The sequence below is a fragment of the Amblyraja radiata genome, chromosome 9 (genome assembly GCF_010909765.2).
Source record: "Amblyraja radiata isolate CabotCenter1 chromosome 9, sAmbRad1.1.pri, whole genome shotgun sequence".
Lineage (NCBI taxonomy): Eukaryota > Metazoa > Chordata > Chondrichthyes > Rajiformes > Rajidae > Amblyraja > Amblyraja radiata.
In genome coordinates this window covers 27,291,880-27,309,389 of record NC_045964.1, presented here as the reverse complement: position 1 = coordinate 27,309,389, position 17,510 = coordinate 27,291,880, and the positions used below count along the sequence as shown (strand labels likewise).

Genomic DNA, 17,510 nt, shown 5'->3' with positions numbered 1-17,510 from the left:
GCCTGAACGGGGTGATGATGGCCGTCTTGGGAATGTCGTCTGGGTGGACTGGAATCTGATGGTAGCTACGAACCAGGTTGATCTTGGTAAATTCCTTGTCACCGTCCAGGTTTGCCGTTAAGTCCTGGATGTGAGGGACAGGGTACCGGTCGGCTGTTGTGACCTCGTTGAGACGGCGGTAGTCCCCGCCAGACGCTTTGGGGACCATGTGAAGCAGGGATGCCTATGGGCTGTCTGAGCGGCACACTATGCCCATTGCCTCCATCTTGCGGAACTAGTCTTTGGCCAGTTGGAGCTTGTCAGGGGGCAGCCTGTGTGCGCGTGCATGGAGGGGCGGTCCGGTGGTGGGGATATGGTGCTTCACCCCATGCTTGGGGCTGGCCGTTGTAAACTGGTGAATTATGTCAGGGAAATCGGCCAAGATCTTGGCATGCTCGTTGTCGGAGGTCACCGAGCCGTCAATTGACCGCGCAGTCAATTCGGCAGGGCGCAAGGCGATCGACTCGAACATCACAGAATTAATGAGACGTTGTCCTTTCACGTTGACCAGCAGGGAGTGCGGGGTGGGAGATTGCAACCTTCACGTGGTCCGCCCTGTTTCGACGAATGCAATCAACCTGGCATGCACAATCAAATAAGATAAAATAGAACAAATTGTCCTACAACTTTAGGCTGTGCAGGCCATACGCAAGAAGAAGAAGAAGCAGGGAGTGCGCCCGGAGGATGTCGGCGCCCAGCCAACATCTGTGAGACGTCGGCGATGGTAAAGGTCCAAATGAAGCGACAGAAGTTGAGCGGGATCGTGCGGACCCCTATGTTCTGATGTTGCTGCTGTTGGCGGCGGTCAGGGGAGGCCCCTTCTTTCCGGAACGAGTGTCGGTGCCAGAGTGGGGGGCAAAACACTGACCTACGCTCCTATGACATCGAGAATACGCCGCCCCAAATGACGATTCCAGGTGTAGAGGAGGCGATGCTTTTGGCCGGCCGCAATTGCCACTACCGACAACCGGCCGAGGTTTTTCCAGGATGCATGCAGGGTGGTCGGCATCGGCGGGCCTTGGAGCCCCACCTTTACTGGTAGTAGCACCACTTATCCTTGCTGGCGCCATTCGTGACCGAAGTCTCTGCCGCTCCTTCCGTGAAGGATGGTATGACCTGCCGAGGCACAGCCGCCACCCGACTGATCGTGGCTCCACCCTGCTATTTGGCCTGCCACAGCACGTCCGCACGGGCTGACAGCCGTATGGGGGTCAGTGAAATCGTCATCCACGAGGAGCAGGCGGATGTCCTCAGGCATCTGCTCGAGGAAGACCTGTCCATCCATCAGGGCGAGCATTTTGTTCATGAGCACGGACAGTTTGCGGTCACTTAGGCCATCCATGTGCAGGATTTTAGCCAAATATGTACTTGAGGAGCGTCTTGATCCCTTCGTACTTGTTGTCGGCTGGTGGCTGGCGAAGGTAATCGATGAGGTGCCTGGCGGTTTCCTGGTCCAGCGCACTGACCGCGTAGTAGTACTTAGTGACGTCGGCAGTTATCTGGCGGATGTGGAATTGGGCTTTGGCTTGTTCAAACCACACTTGGGGCTGTGATGTCCAGAAGGTGGGCAGTTTGAGTGAAACTATGTTCTGCTGATCTGGGTTGTCTCCTCCAGGCATGATGAAATCCAAAAGAGGCCGTTTTGGATCGTCGGGGTCACCACTGAAGAGGTTCACATGTTGTATAAACACTCAGTTTAATATTTAAATGATACAGTTCAACAATTAGTACAAAAGGGCAAGGTGTGTTAACGTGTTGACTGTGATGTGAAGTCTAGCTCCGTCGTCCGCTGCGCCCCGTCAGCTGTCCACCCAGGTCGGCTCAGATCACGCGAGAGCTTGGGCTTGACGAACGACGGTTCGGGAACAAAGTGGCTCGGCCCGCCTCAACCCCCACATTACAGCAGTTTATAATGCAGAAATTCACCCTTATGAAATTCACAAATCATCGCAAGACATCCAAGATATGAAATTAATTTTCACACTTACAAAGTGTGTGCAAAATGTAAGCAATAAAAAAAATTCAATTTATATATGCCGATAATGTGGCTTTGTGTTAGAGAAAATTAAGGTAATTTTCTAGGAACGCAACCCCTCTCTCCTTAACGGCCGCAGGACTTACCATCGCCCGCCGGGGGCTTTAACATCGGGAGAAGAATAAAGTACAGGGGAGAGACAAAACTTTGCCTTCCATCACAGTGAGGAGGTGTTTGGAGATTTACTGTGATGAATGTCTGTGGTAATTGTGTGTCTTGGTTTTTTTTCTTGTTCGTATGACTGCAGAAACGACATTTTGTTTGAACTTAGGTTCAAATGACAATAAACGGTATTGTATTGTATCGCTGTTACCGGAGATTGTCCCAGAGGTGCAAGAATGGAGCGATCGGAAAATATGTGGTCATTCATTAAAAATTAAATCTTATCCGAATCTGTAAAAAACGTTCAAATCTCAAAATTATTTTCAAACCCATCCTGATATAGATCGTTATTTATAACTATATTGAATTTGAAAACCCTTCATACTTTTACTATCCATGAGCTGACCATTCAATGGGATCCCTGACCAGCTTCTGGTCTAACTATTACTCTAAACATCACTGCAGGGAAAGCTCTCTATCCATATCCAAATCTATACCAAGTCCTATTAGCACAAAACTTTTGTCTAGACTGAACCTGTGGACTTCTAGTCCCTCCAATTGAAAATTGTCATGAACATATTTAAATCTCTTTCGAGGTCACCAAAACATAGACCATAGAAAGGTGCAGCACAGGAACAGGCCCTACAACCCCCAATGTATGTGCCAAACATGATGCCAAAATAAACTAAGCTCATTTGCCTGTAGGTGGTCTATACCACTCCATTCCCTACATATCCATGTGCCTATCTAAAAGCCTCTTAAACAACACTATTGTATCAGCCTCCACCGCCACCCATGGCATTGCGTTCCATGCATCCACCATTCTCTGTGCAAAAAATGTTGTCCCGCACATTCCCTTTAAACTTTGTCCCCCTTACCTTAAAGCTATCGCCTCCAGTCTTTGACATTTCAGGTTGGTGTAGATTCAGAAATTCAGAATTGAATTTGCCAGCAGCGGTACAATGAAAAAGAACACACAAAAACACAATAAAATTTAACACAAACATCCACCACAGCATTCATCACTGCGGTGGAAGGCACAAAATTTGGCCAGTCCTCCTCCATTTTCCCCCTTGGTTGGGACCTCAACCCTCCGCAGCTGCCGCTGCGGGCATCCAGATGAGTGAAAGTCAAGGTAAGTCCTGAAATGGTGCCTCCCCCACCGGAGACCGCGGCTTCAGGTTGGTGTAGGCCGCAGGTCAGCGGTCGAAGATTTAAAGTTCCCGCCGCGCTGCAGCCAGAAGCACATCAGACCGCAGGGCCGGCGGTCGAAGCTCCCCGGGGAGGGACCCCGCTCCTGATGGTAAGTCGCTGTCCTGCCCGTGGGAGAAGTTGGCCGCAGGCCAGCCGTGGGAGCTTCTTCTTCTCCCCAGTCCCCAACGAGGGATCCCAGGCTGCGGACGCCGCGCCAGCTGGAGCTCCTCAGACCGCGGCTTCAGGCTACCCCGGGCCAGCGAAACGGAGCGCTCCCCTCCGTTGAGGACTCGGCTGCTCCACATCGAGGGTCCGCGCTGCGCCCGCGGCTGAAGCCCCAGGCGCGTCTCCGGGAAAGGCCGCACCGATCCTTGCTTTTAGGCCACGGGGGAGGCGACATGGAAAAAGTCGCCTCTCCGTGGAGGTGACCAAAACGGTTTCCCCCTTACCCCCCCCCCCCCCCACACAAGACATACAAAGAAATATTAAAAACATACATTAAAACATACTAAAAAACCAAAAAAAGTAGAAAAAAACGGACACGCTGCTGACAGGGCTGCCGCTTGCAACGGCCCCACCGACCTAGTCATTTAACTACAAGATCAGCAATAATTATAGATGTTGGTGAATCACAAACCATTGATATTAGCAGCGTTGGACCCTAAACAAGGACAATGATAAAGAGTTATGATAACAAAGACCAGAATTAATGGTTGATGACACGCTACAACCTACATGTTGAACCATAAATGCAACAGATCTGTCTGTTAAGCTTCACCCACTCTCAAAAAGTATGACACTTGTGTGCTGTGTCCATACCTTGGAATTTAAAAACCTCTCCCTTGCATACGCTCAAATAAATCTTTCTTTCTTGAACTCCGTGGACTTGCGAGAGATCTTTTCCCTGTGATACCAATGATTATCAGTTATGCTTTCAACTGCCAAAATTACACATCTCTGAATTTTCTCCACTTTAACTCCCGCTCTTGCTTCAGATCCACGGTATAACTGTAGAAGCGCTCCGACCGCTGGCCTGCGGCCTACAACATCTTAGAGCATCGGTCTGTGGGGCTTCTGGCGGCAGGACCTTCCATCGTGGAGCGGGAGATCCCTCGCGGGGGGTCGCCGGAGAAGAACTCCGACCAGTTGCCTGCGACCGACAACATTTTGAAGCCGCGGTCTCCTGTAAGGAGGTGGCCGATTTGGGAGCTCCGGGCCGCGGGTTGTGCTCTACCTGTCCCGACGTGGCGTTCTGACCATCCCAACGAGAGGGCTTGAACATCTGGCCGTCCGTAGCGGTGACTACGGAGGGTCAGGGCCCCGACCACGGGTGAACAAGGGAGAAGGAGGACTGTCTGAACTGTATTGCCTTCCACCACAGTGAAGAATGCTGTGGTGGATGTCTGTTGAATTATGTTGTGTATTGTGTCCTATTTTAATTGTAATGCTGCATGATAAATTTATTTCACTGCACCTTATGGTGTATGTGACAAATACATTTGAACTTAAACTTTCAGATTGATTCCCCATGATAAAATAATGAAAATTATGATTCCAAGGTTTCTGCCTCTGCAATTCCATCTGTTCCAAGAATTTATTTCTGTGTGAAGAAAATGTCTATCCTAAAATTACCTTTCCTCTGAACCAGTGCTCCTTTGTCCTAGTCCCATTTTAGTTTATTCTAAAATACATCTTTTAATTTTATTTACGCAATTTTCTACTCTAATCTCACCTGCCAAACTTTCCAGGATGAAGAACCCAACTTTCCTGTTATTACTCCACCATAAAGACCCCAATAGAGTATTGCTCTTTTTCCTGCACTACCACAACGACCTAGATGACACATTGGACTTTTTTACCTCTTGTTTATTATATTGTTTACAGTGTACTATGTTTATATATTATGTGGTGCTGCTGCAAGTAAGAATTTCATTGTTTTATCTATATTACTCCAGTTTTTCATTAGCCACATCTAGGTACAGAAAATACAGATAAGTGTATTGTATAATCTGACTGGGAGCAGGACTTCCTGTGCTTTATCCACTCACCGTTTGTTCTTTAGGTCACACCTTTTTTTGTTGTACCCCGGCTTCGAGATGCCTGTAATCATGTGTCCTTCCGCTGACTGGTTAGCAGGCAACGAAAGCTTTTCACTGTACCTCGGTACATGTGACAATAAGCTAAACAGAAACTGAAGAACTGGGATTTCCCCCTCAAGATGTAACCAAAAATAAACCCAAAAGTTTGGATAAAGTACTTATTAGCTAGGGAAGCACTTTTAAAAGCACAGTCCCAATTCATAATGGAAAATAAGTGTTATCTAGGTTGTTATAGAAATACACAAAAGTTACTCCCGATAACAATTCCAATCTGTGCAGATTTACCAGGTTACCTGGGCTTGAGTTATAGGCTGGGACTTTTTGCTTGGGAGTGTAAAAGACGAGAACCATATTGAGTAAATGAAAATTGTGCGTGGGGGGAGGGGGGGATAAAATGAACGCCCCAGTCTTTTTCTCGAAGGTAGAGGGTCCAAAAACTAAAAGTGAAGGGAGAGATTTAAGAGGGACCTCGGGGGCAACATTTTTACTCAAGAGGATATTCTGCATGTGGAACGATCTGCCAGAAAAGAGCCAAGAATATTTATTACCATATGTCCCGAAACAGAAAAATCAAATTCTTACAGCAGTAGAACAGCAGGTTTGTAAACAAAGTACTCAATAAATACAACAAAAATATTAAATACATAAATAAAAAAGAAAGAGGATACAATTAAAAGAAAGACGGGAAGAGTTTAGAGGTGTATGGGCCCAATGTAAGTAAATGGAACAAGCCCAGTTTGCCAACTCGGTCGACATGGATGGAGTAGGCGGGTCGAAGGGCCTGTTTCCGTGTTGTATAATTCTGTCTAAAATAAAAGAAGATTGAATTAATGGTCGCCTGTGGATTTCTTTTTTTGTATTTGTTGGGCAGCACCACTGTCTATTTTCAACACGCTCACACCTCCCCGTATTTCATGAGCCATGAAAAGAGCTCCACTCGTTTCAATCAAAGATACTAGTTTCAATGGCCGCTGCCGCGCACTTCAATCGTTGGAGCCGGCAGAGCGCCAGAGCGAGCGGCCGCGTAGGGGACGCATGCGCACAAACCCCCTCGCCTCAGGCGGCACCGAAGACACGCTCGCGCGGTAGGACCTCACATTTGAATTCGCTTCAACCAATAAGAAGGCTCGTCGGAGCGCGCCACCGTTCGAACGGAGAACGCGCGCGGGGGCTGACGCTCGAGTGGAGGTTGAGGGCAAAGATACTAGATGTTTAATCTATAATCTTTGGTTGAGGGGAAGGGGAGTAACCGGGGAGAGGAGAGGAGAGGAGGGAACAGGGGCAGCTGGTGAGTGAGAGGGTCAGGGAGAGCGGTGGTTGAAGGGGGCAGGTCGTGGGTGAGAAGGAGGGGAGGTCGAAAACGGAAGCAGTGGGAGAAGGGGGCAGCTGGTGGGAGCGAGCAAAGATCTTAGAGCAGAGCTCTTTGGGAGCGAGGTCAGGGGCGAAAGGGCATCTGGTGGGCAAGAAGGGAGGGAGAGGTCGAGGACAGAGAGTGGTGGGTGCAGGGGACGCTGGCGAGGGAGGAGAGGGGAGAGATCAGGGATAGCTGGTGAGGTGAGGGGAAGGATCGGGGTCGGTGAACTGTGGGGGAGGGGCAGCTGGTGAGGGAGAAGGAGGGAAGATCGAGTGTGTTGGGGCAGCGGAGGGCGTCCTGAGAACGGGAGCAGAGAGCGGTGGCCAGAATGAAAGTGGACAGGAACATACTGAGGCTCGCCGTTGTGCAGCACCTCAGAGACAATGGGATCAAAGTGAAACAGTGGAACAGGATCAACTGCAACAGTGGGCCGCCAGGCCGGGTAAGACAATGCCCAACATTGCAGTTACAGCGTACGACAGGACGCTGTTTACATTATGGAGGAGGGGGTATTGCTTGTTGTTTTCATTGCACATGTGGGAACTCGGAGAATGTAATGTTTACATAGATATGTGGACGGTGAGTGAAATAGGATGAGCAAATTATACTGGTATTTAAAACGATTGTCTGAAGAAGGGTCTCGACACGAAGCATCACCCTTTCCTTCTCTCCAGAGATGCTGCCTGTCCCGCTGAGTCATTCCAGCTTTTTGTGTCTATTTTCGATTGTTTTAAACGTTCATTTTCGGGATCGGGGCGTTCACGATTGGCCCACTTTATTTGTTTTGACGTAGTCTTCCTGGCGAACATACTCTTTCAAAGACACGCGCAGCGCTGAAGTAACTCAGCGGGTCAGGCAGCATCTGTGGAAAACACGAATAGATTACACGTTTGAGGGCCGGGACCCTTCTTCAGACTGATGGGGGAGCGGGCAGCACAAAGCCTGACGAGTAATAGGTGGATACATGTGAACGGAAAGTTTTCAGGGTCTGAGGAAGGGTCTCGACAAGAAACGTTACTAATTCCTTCTCCAGAGATGCTACTTGTCCCGCTGAGTTACTCCAGCACTTTGTGTCTTTTCGGTGTAACCAGCATCTGCAGTTCCTTCCTACCAGTCTTTTTGTTGTCATGTGTCCTGAAATGCAATTACGCCATTCTTACAGCAGCAACAAAAGATTTATAAACATAGCACTATGTAAACACCATAATAAACAACAAAACAGTTCACTTTATAAAAAAAACAAACAAACAATAATAGTGCAAACACAAAAACAATGCCCCCAAAGTCTATGTAGTTGGAGGCTGCCGTATTTGATAGCCTAATGGTGGTTGGGAATAAGTTGCTCCGGAGCTTTGACATTACAGTTTCAAGGCTCCATTACCTTCTTCTTGAGGGTAGGAGTGGAATGAGAGCTTGGCCAGGTTGGACAAAGGCCAGGGATGAGAAAACAAAAGGTCTGAGATACGGAGAGAAGAGGTGCAAGTTGTGAATAGGAACCACCAGCAGTGCCGCACGATTTGCAGCCTCGCCAACAGTCTGTCTGTCTTTTCGTCTTTTTTGTTATTTAAAGTGTTTTTAAAAAGTTTGTGGTAATCTTCTCTGGTTTGTTTTATGTGGGGGGAGGGGGAAACTTTTTTTTTCAGTCTCTTACCTTGCCAGAGATACAATTGTTTTCCGGATCATATCTCCGGTCGCTCTGCGGCCTAATATCGTGGAGCTGGAGGCCTCCTCGGACTGACTTTGAGACCACCGCATGGCATGGCCTTAACATCGGAGCCTGGGATCGACGCTCCAACGCGGCCTGTGGACTTTACCATCAAGGAGCTCACAGTCTTGGGTAGAGACCGATGTCAGGAAGCTCCAAACAACGCAGAAGGTTTCGGCCAGCGCGGACCCAGGGTCAGATCGCTCGACGGGGGGAGCTGAGCTTCCCCTCGATGCAGGAGCTTGATCGCCCCGACCGCCAGCTATGTGGGTCAAGATCGTCCCGTTAACAGAAGGCTCGAGGCCCCCGACTGCGGGAGAACAAAGAAGGGAAGAGATTGAACTATTGTTCGCCTTCCATCATATAGAAACATAGAAAATAGGTGCAGGAGGAGGCCATTCGGCCCTTCGAACCAGAGCCGCCATTCATTGTGATCATGGCTGATCGTTCCCTATCAATAACCCGTGCCTACCTTCTCCCCATATTCCTTGACACAGTGAGGAATGCGGAGGAGTCACTGTTTATGTTAAAATGTATTTTGTATGTTCTGTTGCTTTTTATTTATATGACCCTTGGCAAATGAAATTCCTCATTAGTTGCAAAACATACTTGGCTAATAAAGTATTGTGTTGCATCTGCAGTTGCATCAGAAGATACCTGAGGAGGGGGACACTTGCCCAATCATTCATAAGTTATAGAAGCATAATTAGCCCATTTGACCTATTAAGTCTATTCCACCATTCAATCATGGCTGATCTCTCTTTCCCTCTCAACTGCAGTCGCCTGACTTCTCATAACCCCTGTACTAATCAAGAATCTATCAATCTCGGCCTTAAAATTTCTATTGACGACCTCCACAGGCAATAATTCTGCAGATTCACCACCCTTTGACTAAAGAAATTTCTCCTTGTCTTCCATCTAAAGGTAGGTACGTTCTGAGACCATGGCCTCCAGTCCTAGTCTCTCCCACTAGTGGAAACATCCTTTCCACATCCACTTTATCCAGGCCTTTTGCTATTCGGTAAGTTTCAATGAGGAAATCATCCTTTTAAACTCCAACGAGTATAGACCCAGTGCCGTTAACCAAATCATTCTCGTAAACCTCCTCTGGACCTTCTCCAATGACAACACATCGTTCCTCAGATATGGGGCCCAAAACTGTTTACAATACTCCAAATACAGTCTGGCCAGTGCCTTATAACGCCTCAACTATGTGCCAATCACATCCCCCTTCCTATCCACCTCTCACTTGCCATGGCATAGTCCTGCCCCTCCACTCTTCCAGCTTTCTCCTCACCCGCATATCAAATCAATCTATCCATCCATATTCTCCAGAGATATTGCCTGACCTGCTACGCCTTTTTTGTAAACCAGGCCCATTAGTTCCTATCTGGAAGCATAGTATTTATGTTTTTTGAGGATTCTGGTCATTAATGACAAGACCAGCATTTGTTGCCAGGCATGAGAAGAATGTAGGTACACAAAATGTACATCCGTCTGTCCGTAGTGGCGACTGCGGAGGGTTCATGGCCCTGACCATGGATGAACAAAGGAAGAGAACTGACTGGTACACAAAATTACTGGAGAAACTCAGCGGGTGCAGCAGCATCTATGGAGCGAAGGAAATAGGCGACGTTTCGGGCCGAAACCCTTCTTCATGAGAAGAATGTAGACAGCATCTGAGGAGGGAAATGGACAGATGACATTTTGGGTCACTGGTGTGAATGTTCAAAGTAATGGTTTTCAGTAGTCTAATGTAACAGCTTAAACGGTTTATGTGCAATAACTGGCTCTTTAAAGTTTCCTCTTTTTATTAGAGCAATGATTATGCAGTATCTTTTTTTACTTTGGTGCATAATATAAAGCCAAGTTGCATGCTTTACTGTCAATGGAGGTGATTTGCAATACTTCAGTGGTTAGTTTTACTTAGCATAGTTTTACTTTAAGAGCATCTTAGTTTATTAGTAATTGGATTTCAAAATAAAAATATGGTTTGGACCTTTAGCTAACCAAAATAAAATGCATTTATTTTAAGTCAAGAGACTTTAAAAAAATAATGTTTTCTTATGGGAAAGTGCATACTGTTTGTCCACAGTAGATACTTGCTTATCCAGAATTCTTGGAGAGGGGTTCGCAGAGCAAAGGCATTATCAAGTACATGGAAGGATACCCTGGGTTTAACCAAAGTTATCATTTTAGGGACTGTATCTCTTTTTTATAATTACATGCTAGTGCTTTCTTTGGGTTATTTTGGTAACATCAGTAATGTTAATTGGATGCAAATTGTGCGCTCTCATATTCTTTTTGGATTGACTTAGGACAAGAAAATAACATACAATGGAGTGTTCGGCACCCCTCTGCATGCTCTACCACTATGCACTCTCCTCGGACATGCCAGTCTTCCACAGTAAGTTGATATAATTAACAAAATTAGAATATGAATTTTGGTGTGATTTTAATGTTTGTGTTTTTAACATGTTTGAAACTGAAAGAGTACCCAGTATTGACAGACCCATAGAGTGGCGACTAAACATGCACACAATACTCTGAAATGCAGCCTAATCAGTGTTTTGCAATGTAACATTCCATCTCATATTCTATGTCCTAGCAGATAAAACGAAGGATGGGATATGTTGTCTTCACCACCCTATTGACATTGCTGCCACTTTCGGAGAGTTGGGCCCATGGGCCTTTTTGTTCATCAATGTTCCTTGGTGTCCGACCATTTACTGTACATGTCCTACCCCAATTGGACCTTCCCAAATGCATCACCTTCCATTTGTCAGGCTTAAATTTCCTCTGCCATTGCTCTGCTCCATTTTGTTTGCTGTGCCCTGAGACAACTTGCTTTGCTCTTTATGACCACCAATTTTCATCATATTTCCTACTTTAACATCTATGTTTCTCTAACTATGAATAGGGCTGTTTGGATGGTTTTGAAATAACCAATACATGGCATATAACACCCAAATCCACATTAATCTAATACTGATATTCTGCTAGGGTTTGTCCAGCTATCTTTCTTCCTCTGCGCCCCCCCCTCCCCCCCACCACAGCCATCAGTCTGAAGAAAAGTCCCAATCCAAAACATCACCTTTCCATGTTCTCCAGAGATACTGCCTGACCTGCTTAGTTACTCCGGCTCTTTTTGCAAACCAGCATCTGTAGTTCCTTGTTTCTACATACATTTTGTGTTTTATTGATAATCTTTCAGTGAAAATTGTTCTGTTGCACTATCTTCACCCTGTTTGCAGCTCCTTTAAATATTGTTGTGCAAGAGCAAACTGAACATTTTTTAATAACTTGAAAATATTATTACTTTATTAAGTGATTCCAAGTAATAATTCATTATGACCTGAACTTGTAGGTTTCTCGTCGATGCCTGTAGCTATTTAGAAAAGCACATTGATACAGAAGGACTCTTCAGAAAATCAGGATCTGTGAGTCGTCTTAGAGTTTTAAAGGTAAGAATGTTCTATTTTTCCTTGCTTAATTTCAATTGTAAATCCTGCAGCTGCATTATTTTGAGATTAACATCATTTTATTTTTGTCATTGTTTTGTTGAAGTGGCATTATTTTAGAATCTTCGCATTGCAAATGCTGCACAGTTTGTGGAATCTTCAGTGGTGCATGCAAAGAATCCAGACACCACCCAAGATTAGAGTGTTGAGAAAAAAAATGGATTCTAACCTCATTTGTCGATTCTCATTTGCACTTCACAATATAACTTGGTTATCTATTATGCATATTGTTGCATCATCTGGTACTTGCTGTAACATCAGCGGGAACATCAATTGTTAACACCCTCATTTAAAAATTCCTCCATGGATTTGCATCTCTCCAGCCCGCGCGCACACACACACACACACCTGTATTATTTTCTCATCTCAAATCGCAACTTTTATTAATTATGTTGAACTTGAAGTCTACTTTGCTTCATCATTGTTAGCCATGCTTTGGAAATCAAGGCAACCCCTGGAATTTTGAGTCCAATCTTATTCATTTTTTTCTCCTTTTAAGCTATGCCTTAACACCTACATTAAGTTATTAATCTAATGGCTCAATAGACAATAGGTGCAGGAGTCGAGCCAGCACCGCCATTCAATGTGATCATGGCTGATCATCCACAATCAGTACCCCGTTCCTGCCTTCTCCCCATATCCCCTGACTCCGCTATCTTCAAGAGCCCTATCTAGCTCTCTCTTGAAAGTATCCAGAGAACTGGCCTCCACTGCCCTCTGAGGCAGAGAATTCCACAGACTCACAACTCTGTGTGAAAAAGTGTTTCCTCATCTCCGTTCTAAATGGCTTACCCCTTATTCTTAAACTATGGCCCCTGGTTCCGGACTCCCCCAACATCGGGAACATGTTTCCTGCCTCTAGCGTGTCCAAACCCTTAATAATCTAATATTTCAATAAGATCCCCTCATCCTTCTAAATTCCAGACTATACAAGCCCAGCTGCTCCATTTTCTCAGCATATGACAGTCCCGCCATCTCGGGAATTAACCTTGTGAACCAATGTTGAACTCCCTCAATAGCAAGGATGTCCTTCCTCAAATTTGGAGACCAAAACTGCACACAATACTCCAGGCGTGGTCTCACTAGGACTTTGTATAACTGCAGAAGGACCTATTTGCTCCTATACTCAACTCCTCTTGTTATGAAGGCCAACATAAGTGAAGGTCCTATCACAGCCCAGACTCAGATTTTTTTTTTGATTTAATGTACCTATCAAGCACAATGAGAAATGTACCAAGTTAATGAAATTTACTGAGTATGTAAATAAAAGTGTTTTTTCTGAGTATTTGTAGCAGTAAGGTAATGGTATATTGCTTTTCCATAGCACTTGTTCTTCCTCACTCTTCAAAATGTGTAAATATCTTCTGTATTTTCGTCCATCCAGTTTTAGGGAGGTAATAAGAAAGAGGACTCCAAGGGATAATAAAATTTGAGATTCAAATAGAAACAGGTCCATTTTAATCAAATGTTACTACAGTTTTGTAGAGGAACTGCGCCATTGCTCTTTTGTGGTGCAACAATGTATTTATGGTTCAGATTCCATTCCTTATTGGATTTAATCCCAGTCATTTGAATGCACGTCTCTGAGAAGGATCAGATGTAGTTTAAACTTTGAGCCAGTAATTATTTCTGCCAATGCAATAAACTTGTTCAGACCAAAACTTCTATGTAATGCTCCCACATGAATAATGTGAAATAAATCTCAGCCAAATAAATGTCAGTGAATGTGACTGGACACATGCAGATTGCTAAGTGGTCCCTCTCCCGATTAAAGTGAAGTTGCTTAGAAAATTAATATTTGGCAGATATAAGGAAATTAATCTGCACTTAATTTTTCTAGCTATATTTCTATTTCAATGTAAATAGGGAACATGAAAAATAAAATATGGGGAGGAAAACAGGTCAATGAGGAACTATATGGAGCAACATTGGTTATTAAATTTTTGTGATACACGCATATAATAATGAGACCTGTCTTTTTTTGTAAAATGGTGCATATTAGGTCTGGTATATTTACAGCAATTTTTGCTTTCTTTCTCCAAATTTCTCGCAATTTTTTATTTATACATTTTTTTAGGGATAATTAGTTATGTTAGGGTTAAATTATGTACATGAACCAATATACGGGACATGTAGATGCTGCTTTGAGTCGCCAAATTTCTCCAGCAGTTTTTTTTTACAGAAAATGTATACACACCAAGTTAGAGGGAAATAATCATAATTTTCCCAGCTTTCTCCCCATGCATTTTATTTTGTATTATAGAGATTAGAGGTTACAAATATTAGATTGGTAACTGAGGTACTAAATTTTATGTTTCTTCATTTTCGTGGTTCTCTTTTATGAAATTAACCAACGTTTGTTATTCTTGGGTTTGGTTTTATTTGTTGCTATCTGAATGGATTTTGCTTTATTGAACTCGTGAATCTATCTTTAGTGCCATAATCTTTTAAAACGGTAGTATGCTCATTGAATATAAGTTAGGTATATATAAATGCTGAGGGAGCTCAGCAGGTCAGACAGCATCTATGGAAGGAAAAGGACTGACGTATGCTCATATTTGAAATGAACAAGATTCATTTTGATAGATAGTCAAGCATACATTGTAACTTTTGAAAAACAAAATCAGAATTTTATTGATCATGGCCAAATTTTGTAAAGAAAGTGATGCATTTACTTTCAGTTTTCTTGCTGAATATAATGTTGATTATAGTGCGATTGTCTGGGGATTGGAGGTGAGATGCAGCCTTTGATTTGGGTGAGATGGAAAGGTTGATGTTTGCCCTCTTCCCTTTCTGTAGCGTACAATGATATGCAAGTGCAATGTGATTGTTTCTCCAGGAAAAAGTGGATCAAGGTGAAAAATGTCTTACTCTGGCTCCCCCTTGTGATGTGGCAGGACTGGTAAAACAATTTTTTCGGGAGCTGCCTGAGCCGGTACTTCCAGTGGAACTGCATGAAGCCTTTTTCAGAGCACAACAACTACAGAACAATGAGAAGATTTCAACCACACTTCTTCTTTCCTGTTTACTTCCTGAAAAAACTATTGATATACTGCATTATTTCCTGAATTTTCTCCAAAATGTGTCCCTCAGGTTTGTATTATAGCCTACTGTGTGTACTGATGAGTAGAACAACTTTTGTATCCTTTCTGTCCTGGGCCACCTCCATTGTCAGTGAGGCCCAGCACAAATTGGAGAAACAGCACCTTATATTTCGGTTGGGCAGCTTACACCCCAGCGGTATGAACATTGACTTCTCTAACTTAAAATAGCCCTTACTTTCTTTCTCTCTTCATCCCCAACCCCATCCCAATTTTCCGATTACATTCTATATCTGTTTGCTTTGTTGTTACCTTCTCCCAACTAACAATGATCTATTCTACATTATCATTGATCTCCATTCCCTTTGTCCTGTTTTCACACCTTACATTTCCTTATCTATATACTGCCCACTCCCCTGACATCAGTCTGACGAAGGGTCTCGACACGAAACGTCACACATTCCTTCTCTCCGGACATGCTTCCTGTCCTGCAGAGTTACTCCAGTATTTTGTGTCTATTTTCGATTTAAACCAGCATCTGCAGTTCCTTCCTACACAGCTTTATCAACCTCATTTTCAAAGTATATTAAGTGTATAACTCAGTTCTGACAAAGGATCATGAACCAGAATCATTCACTTTCCTTTTTCCACAGATTTTCCCTAATCTAGTATGTTTTTCCAGCATTTTTTCTGTATGTTTCATATTTCCAATGCCTGCATTTTTTTTTCATTTTAGATATAAATATTACAGTGCATTTGGTGTGCCCTGTCATGCATCTGTCCGCAACTAACAAATTCTATTGCTTGTGTTGTTTCTCATTTGTCTTTATTTCATCCAATTTATAAGATGCATCTAATTCGGGATTGGTGACTGCATTTTTATTTAATTATTTTCAACTGAGTTGAATTCATTATCAACTACAGGTGCACAACCTTTTATCCGAAATTCCAAATAACGAAAAGCTCCGAATAGCGGACATTTTTTCGGTCCTTGAAGAAAGGTCCTTGAAGACGTTCACCGAGGGCGGCCCGCAGAGGTGACAGCGGAACCTCCAGTCGGTCCTCGAAGAAAGGGGAACTAAATCCCCATTCATAAAAGAGAAGGTGAGGGTATATTGCGCGGGAGGGTTAATAATTGACAATCTGCTGCTGCCTGCCCGCTGAGTTAAAAAGTTCCCACGGTAGACTCACGATACACAGTGTATCGTGAGTCTTGCGTGGGAACTTTTTAACTCAGCGGGCAGGCAGCAGCAGATTGTCGCTCCCTTCAGTTTCACCCCACCTACACCCCTCTGCTTCCCGGCCATGTGTGTGACCCCTTCCCTCCCCTCTCCAACTCCCCGCCCATTGCACCGGCGCGGGGGCTTTGCACTGTCTTCACGTCGGCGATGCCAGCCGGTCAATCCAGTCACCGGAGACGTCAGGACCAACGGGACACCGACCCCCAGGCCCACTGCAAGCACGGAGATCCCAGAGACCCACAGCCAGCAGCAGCCCAGCCCCGTTCCAACTCCAGAGGAACACGCTCCCCGTAGGGACAGAAGCTAATGGTGTGCAAGGTACGTCTTATTCTTGGGGTTGCGGATGAGGGGGCGCAGCTCGGGCTGTGACGTCCCGGCCACCCCCCTGTACAGGAGCTGAGACTGGGAACTGTACCGCCCTTGCAGGTGAGCAGGAGAGTGGGGTTGTTTGCAGTTGCAGAGGGAGGGGGCAAGGGCGGTACAGTTCCCAGTCTCAGCTCCTGTCCAGGGGGGTGGCCGGAGACGTCAGGACCAACGGGACACCGACTGCAAGCACGGAGATCCCAGAGACTCACAGCCAGCAGCAACTCTAGCCCCGCTCCAACTCCAGAGGAACCCGGGTTGCGGATGAGGGGGCGCAGCTCGGACTGTAGGCGAACTGCCACTTGTCGCTGTAGCGGCCCATCGGGGAGCAGGTTACTGTTGGTCGTGACGTCTCCGGCCACCCCCGTGGACAGGAGCTGAGAGACGTCAGGACCACCAGAAGCCGCTCCCCGATGGGCCGCTACGGCGACAAGTGGCAGTTCGCCCACAGCCCGAGCTGCACCCCCTCATCGGGACACCGACCCCCAGGCCCACTGCAAGCACGGAGATCCCAGATCAGCAACTCCAGCCCAGCCCCGCTCCAACTCCAGAGCAATACGCTCCCCGTAGGGGCAGAAGCTGATGGTGTGCAAGGTACGTCTTGTTCTTGGGGTGGCGCAGCTCGGGCTGTGGGCGAACTGCCACTTGTCGCCGTAGCGGCCCATCGGGGAGCGGATTCCTCGAGTTGGAGGGACAGGGAGACACAGCGGCTTTTGAGAATGGTGGGCAATCACTTCCAAAGTTCTGCCCACACAGTCAGTACACCTCTCCTACACTTGTCTCTCGCACTAAGATCATCTCGCAGAGAATGATCCC

The 17,510-nt window shown here is 45.6% G+C and overlaps 1 protein-coding gene across 4 annotated transcripts in view; it reads left to right on the top strand.

The window, feature by feature from the left end:
* Window positions 1–7,037: 7,037 nt before the first annotated feature.
* The window catches only part of arhgap11a (Rho GTPase activating protein 11A), a 43,878-nt gene continuing 33,405 nt past the window's right edge, over window positions 7,038–17,510 (top strand). For all 4 annotated transcript variants that reach the window (XM_033026941.1, XM_033026940.1, XM_033026942.1 and 1 more), the window contains exons 1-4: window positions 7,038–7,265; window positions 10,847–10,935; window positions 11,896–11,992; window positions 14,889–15,142. In XM_033026941.1, coding sequence (XP_032882832.1) covers window positions 7,152–7,265; window positions 10,847–10,935; window positions 11,896–11,992; window positions 14,889–15,142 — 554 coding nt within the window. In that variant the 5' untranslated portion in view covers window positions 7,038–7,151. The remainder of the gene's footprint in view (window positions 7,266–10,846; window positions 10,936–11,895; window positions 11,993–14,888; window positions 15,143–17,510) is intronic.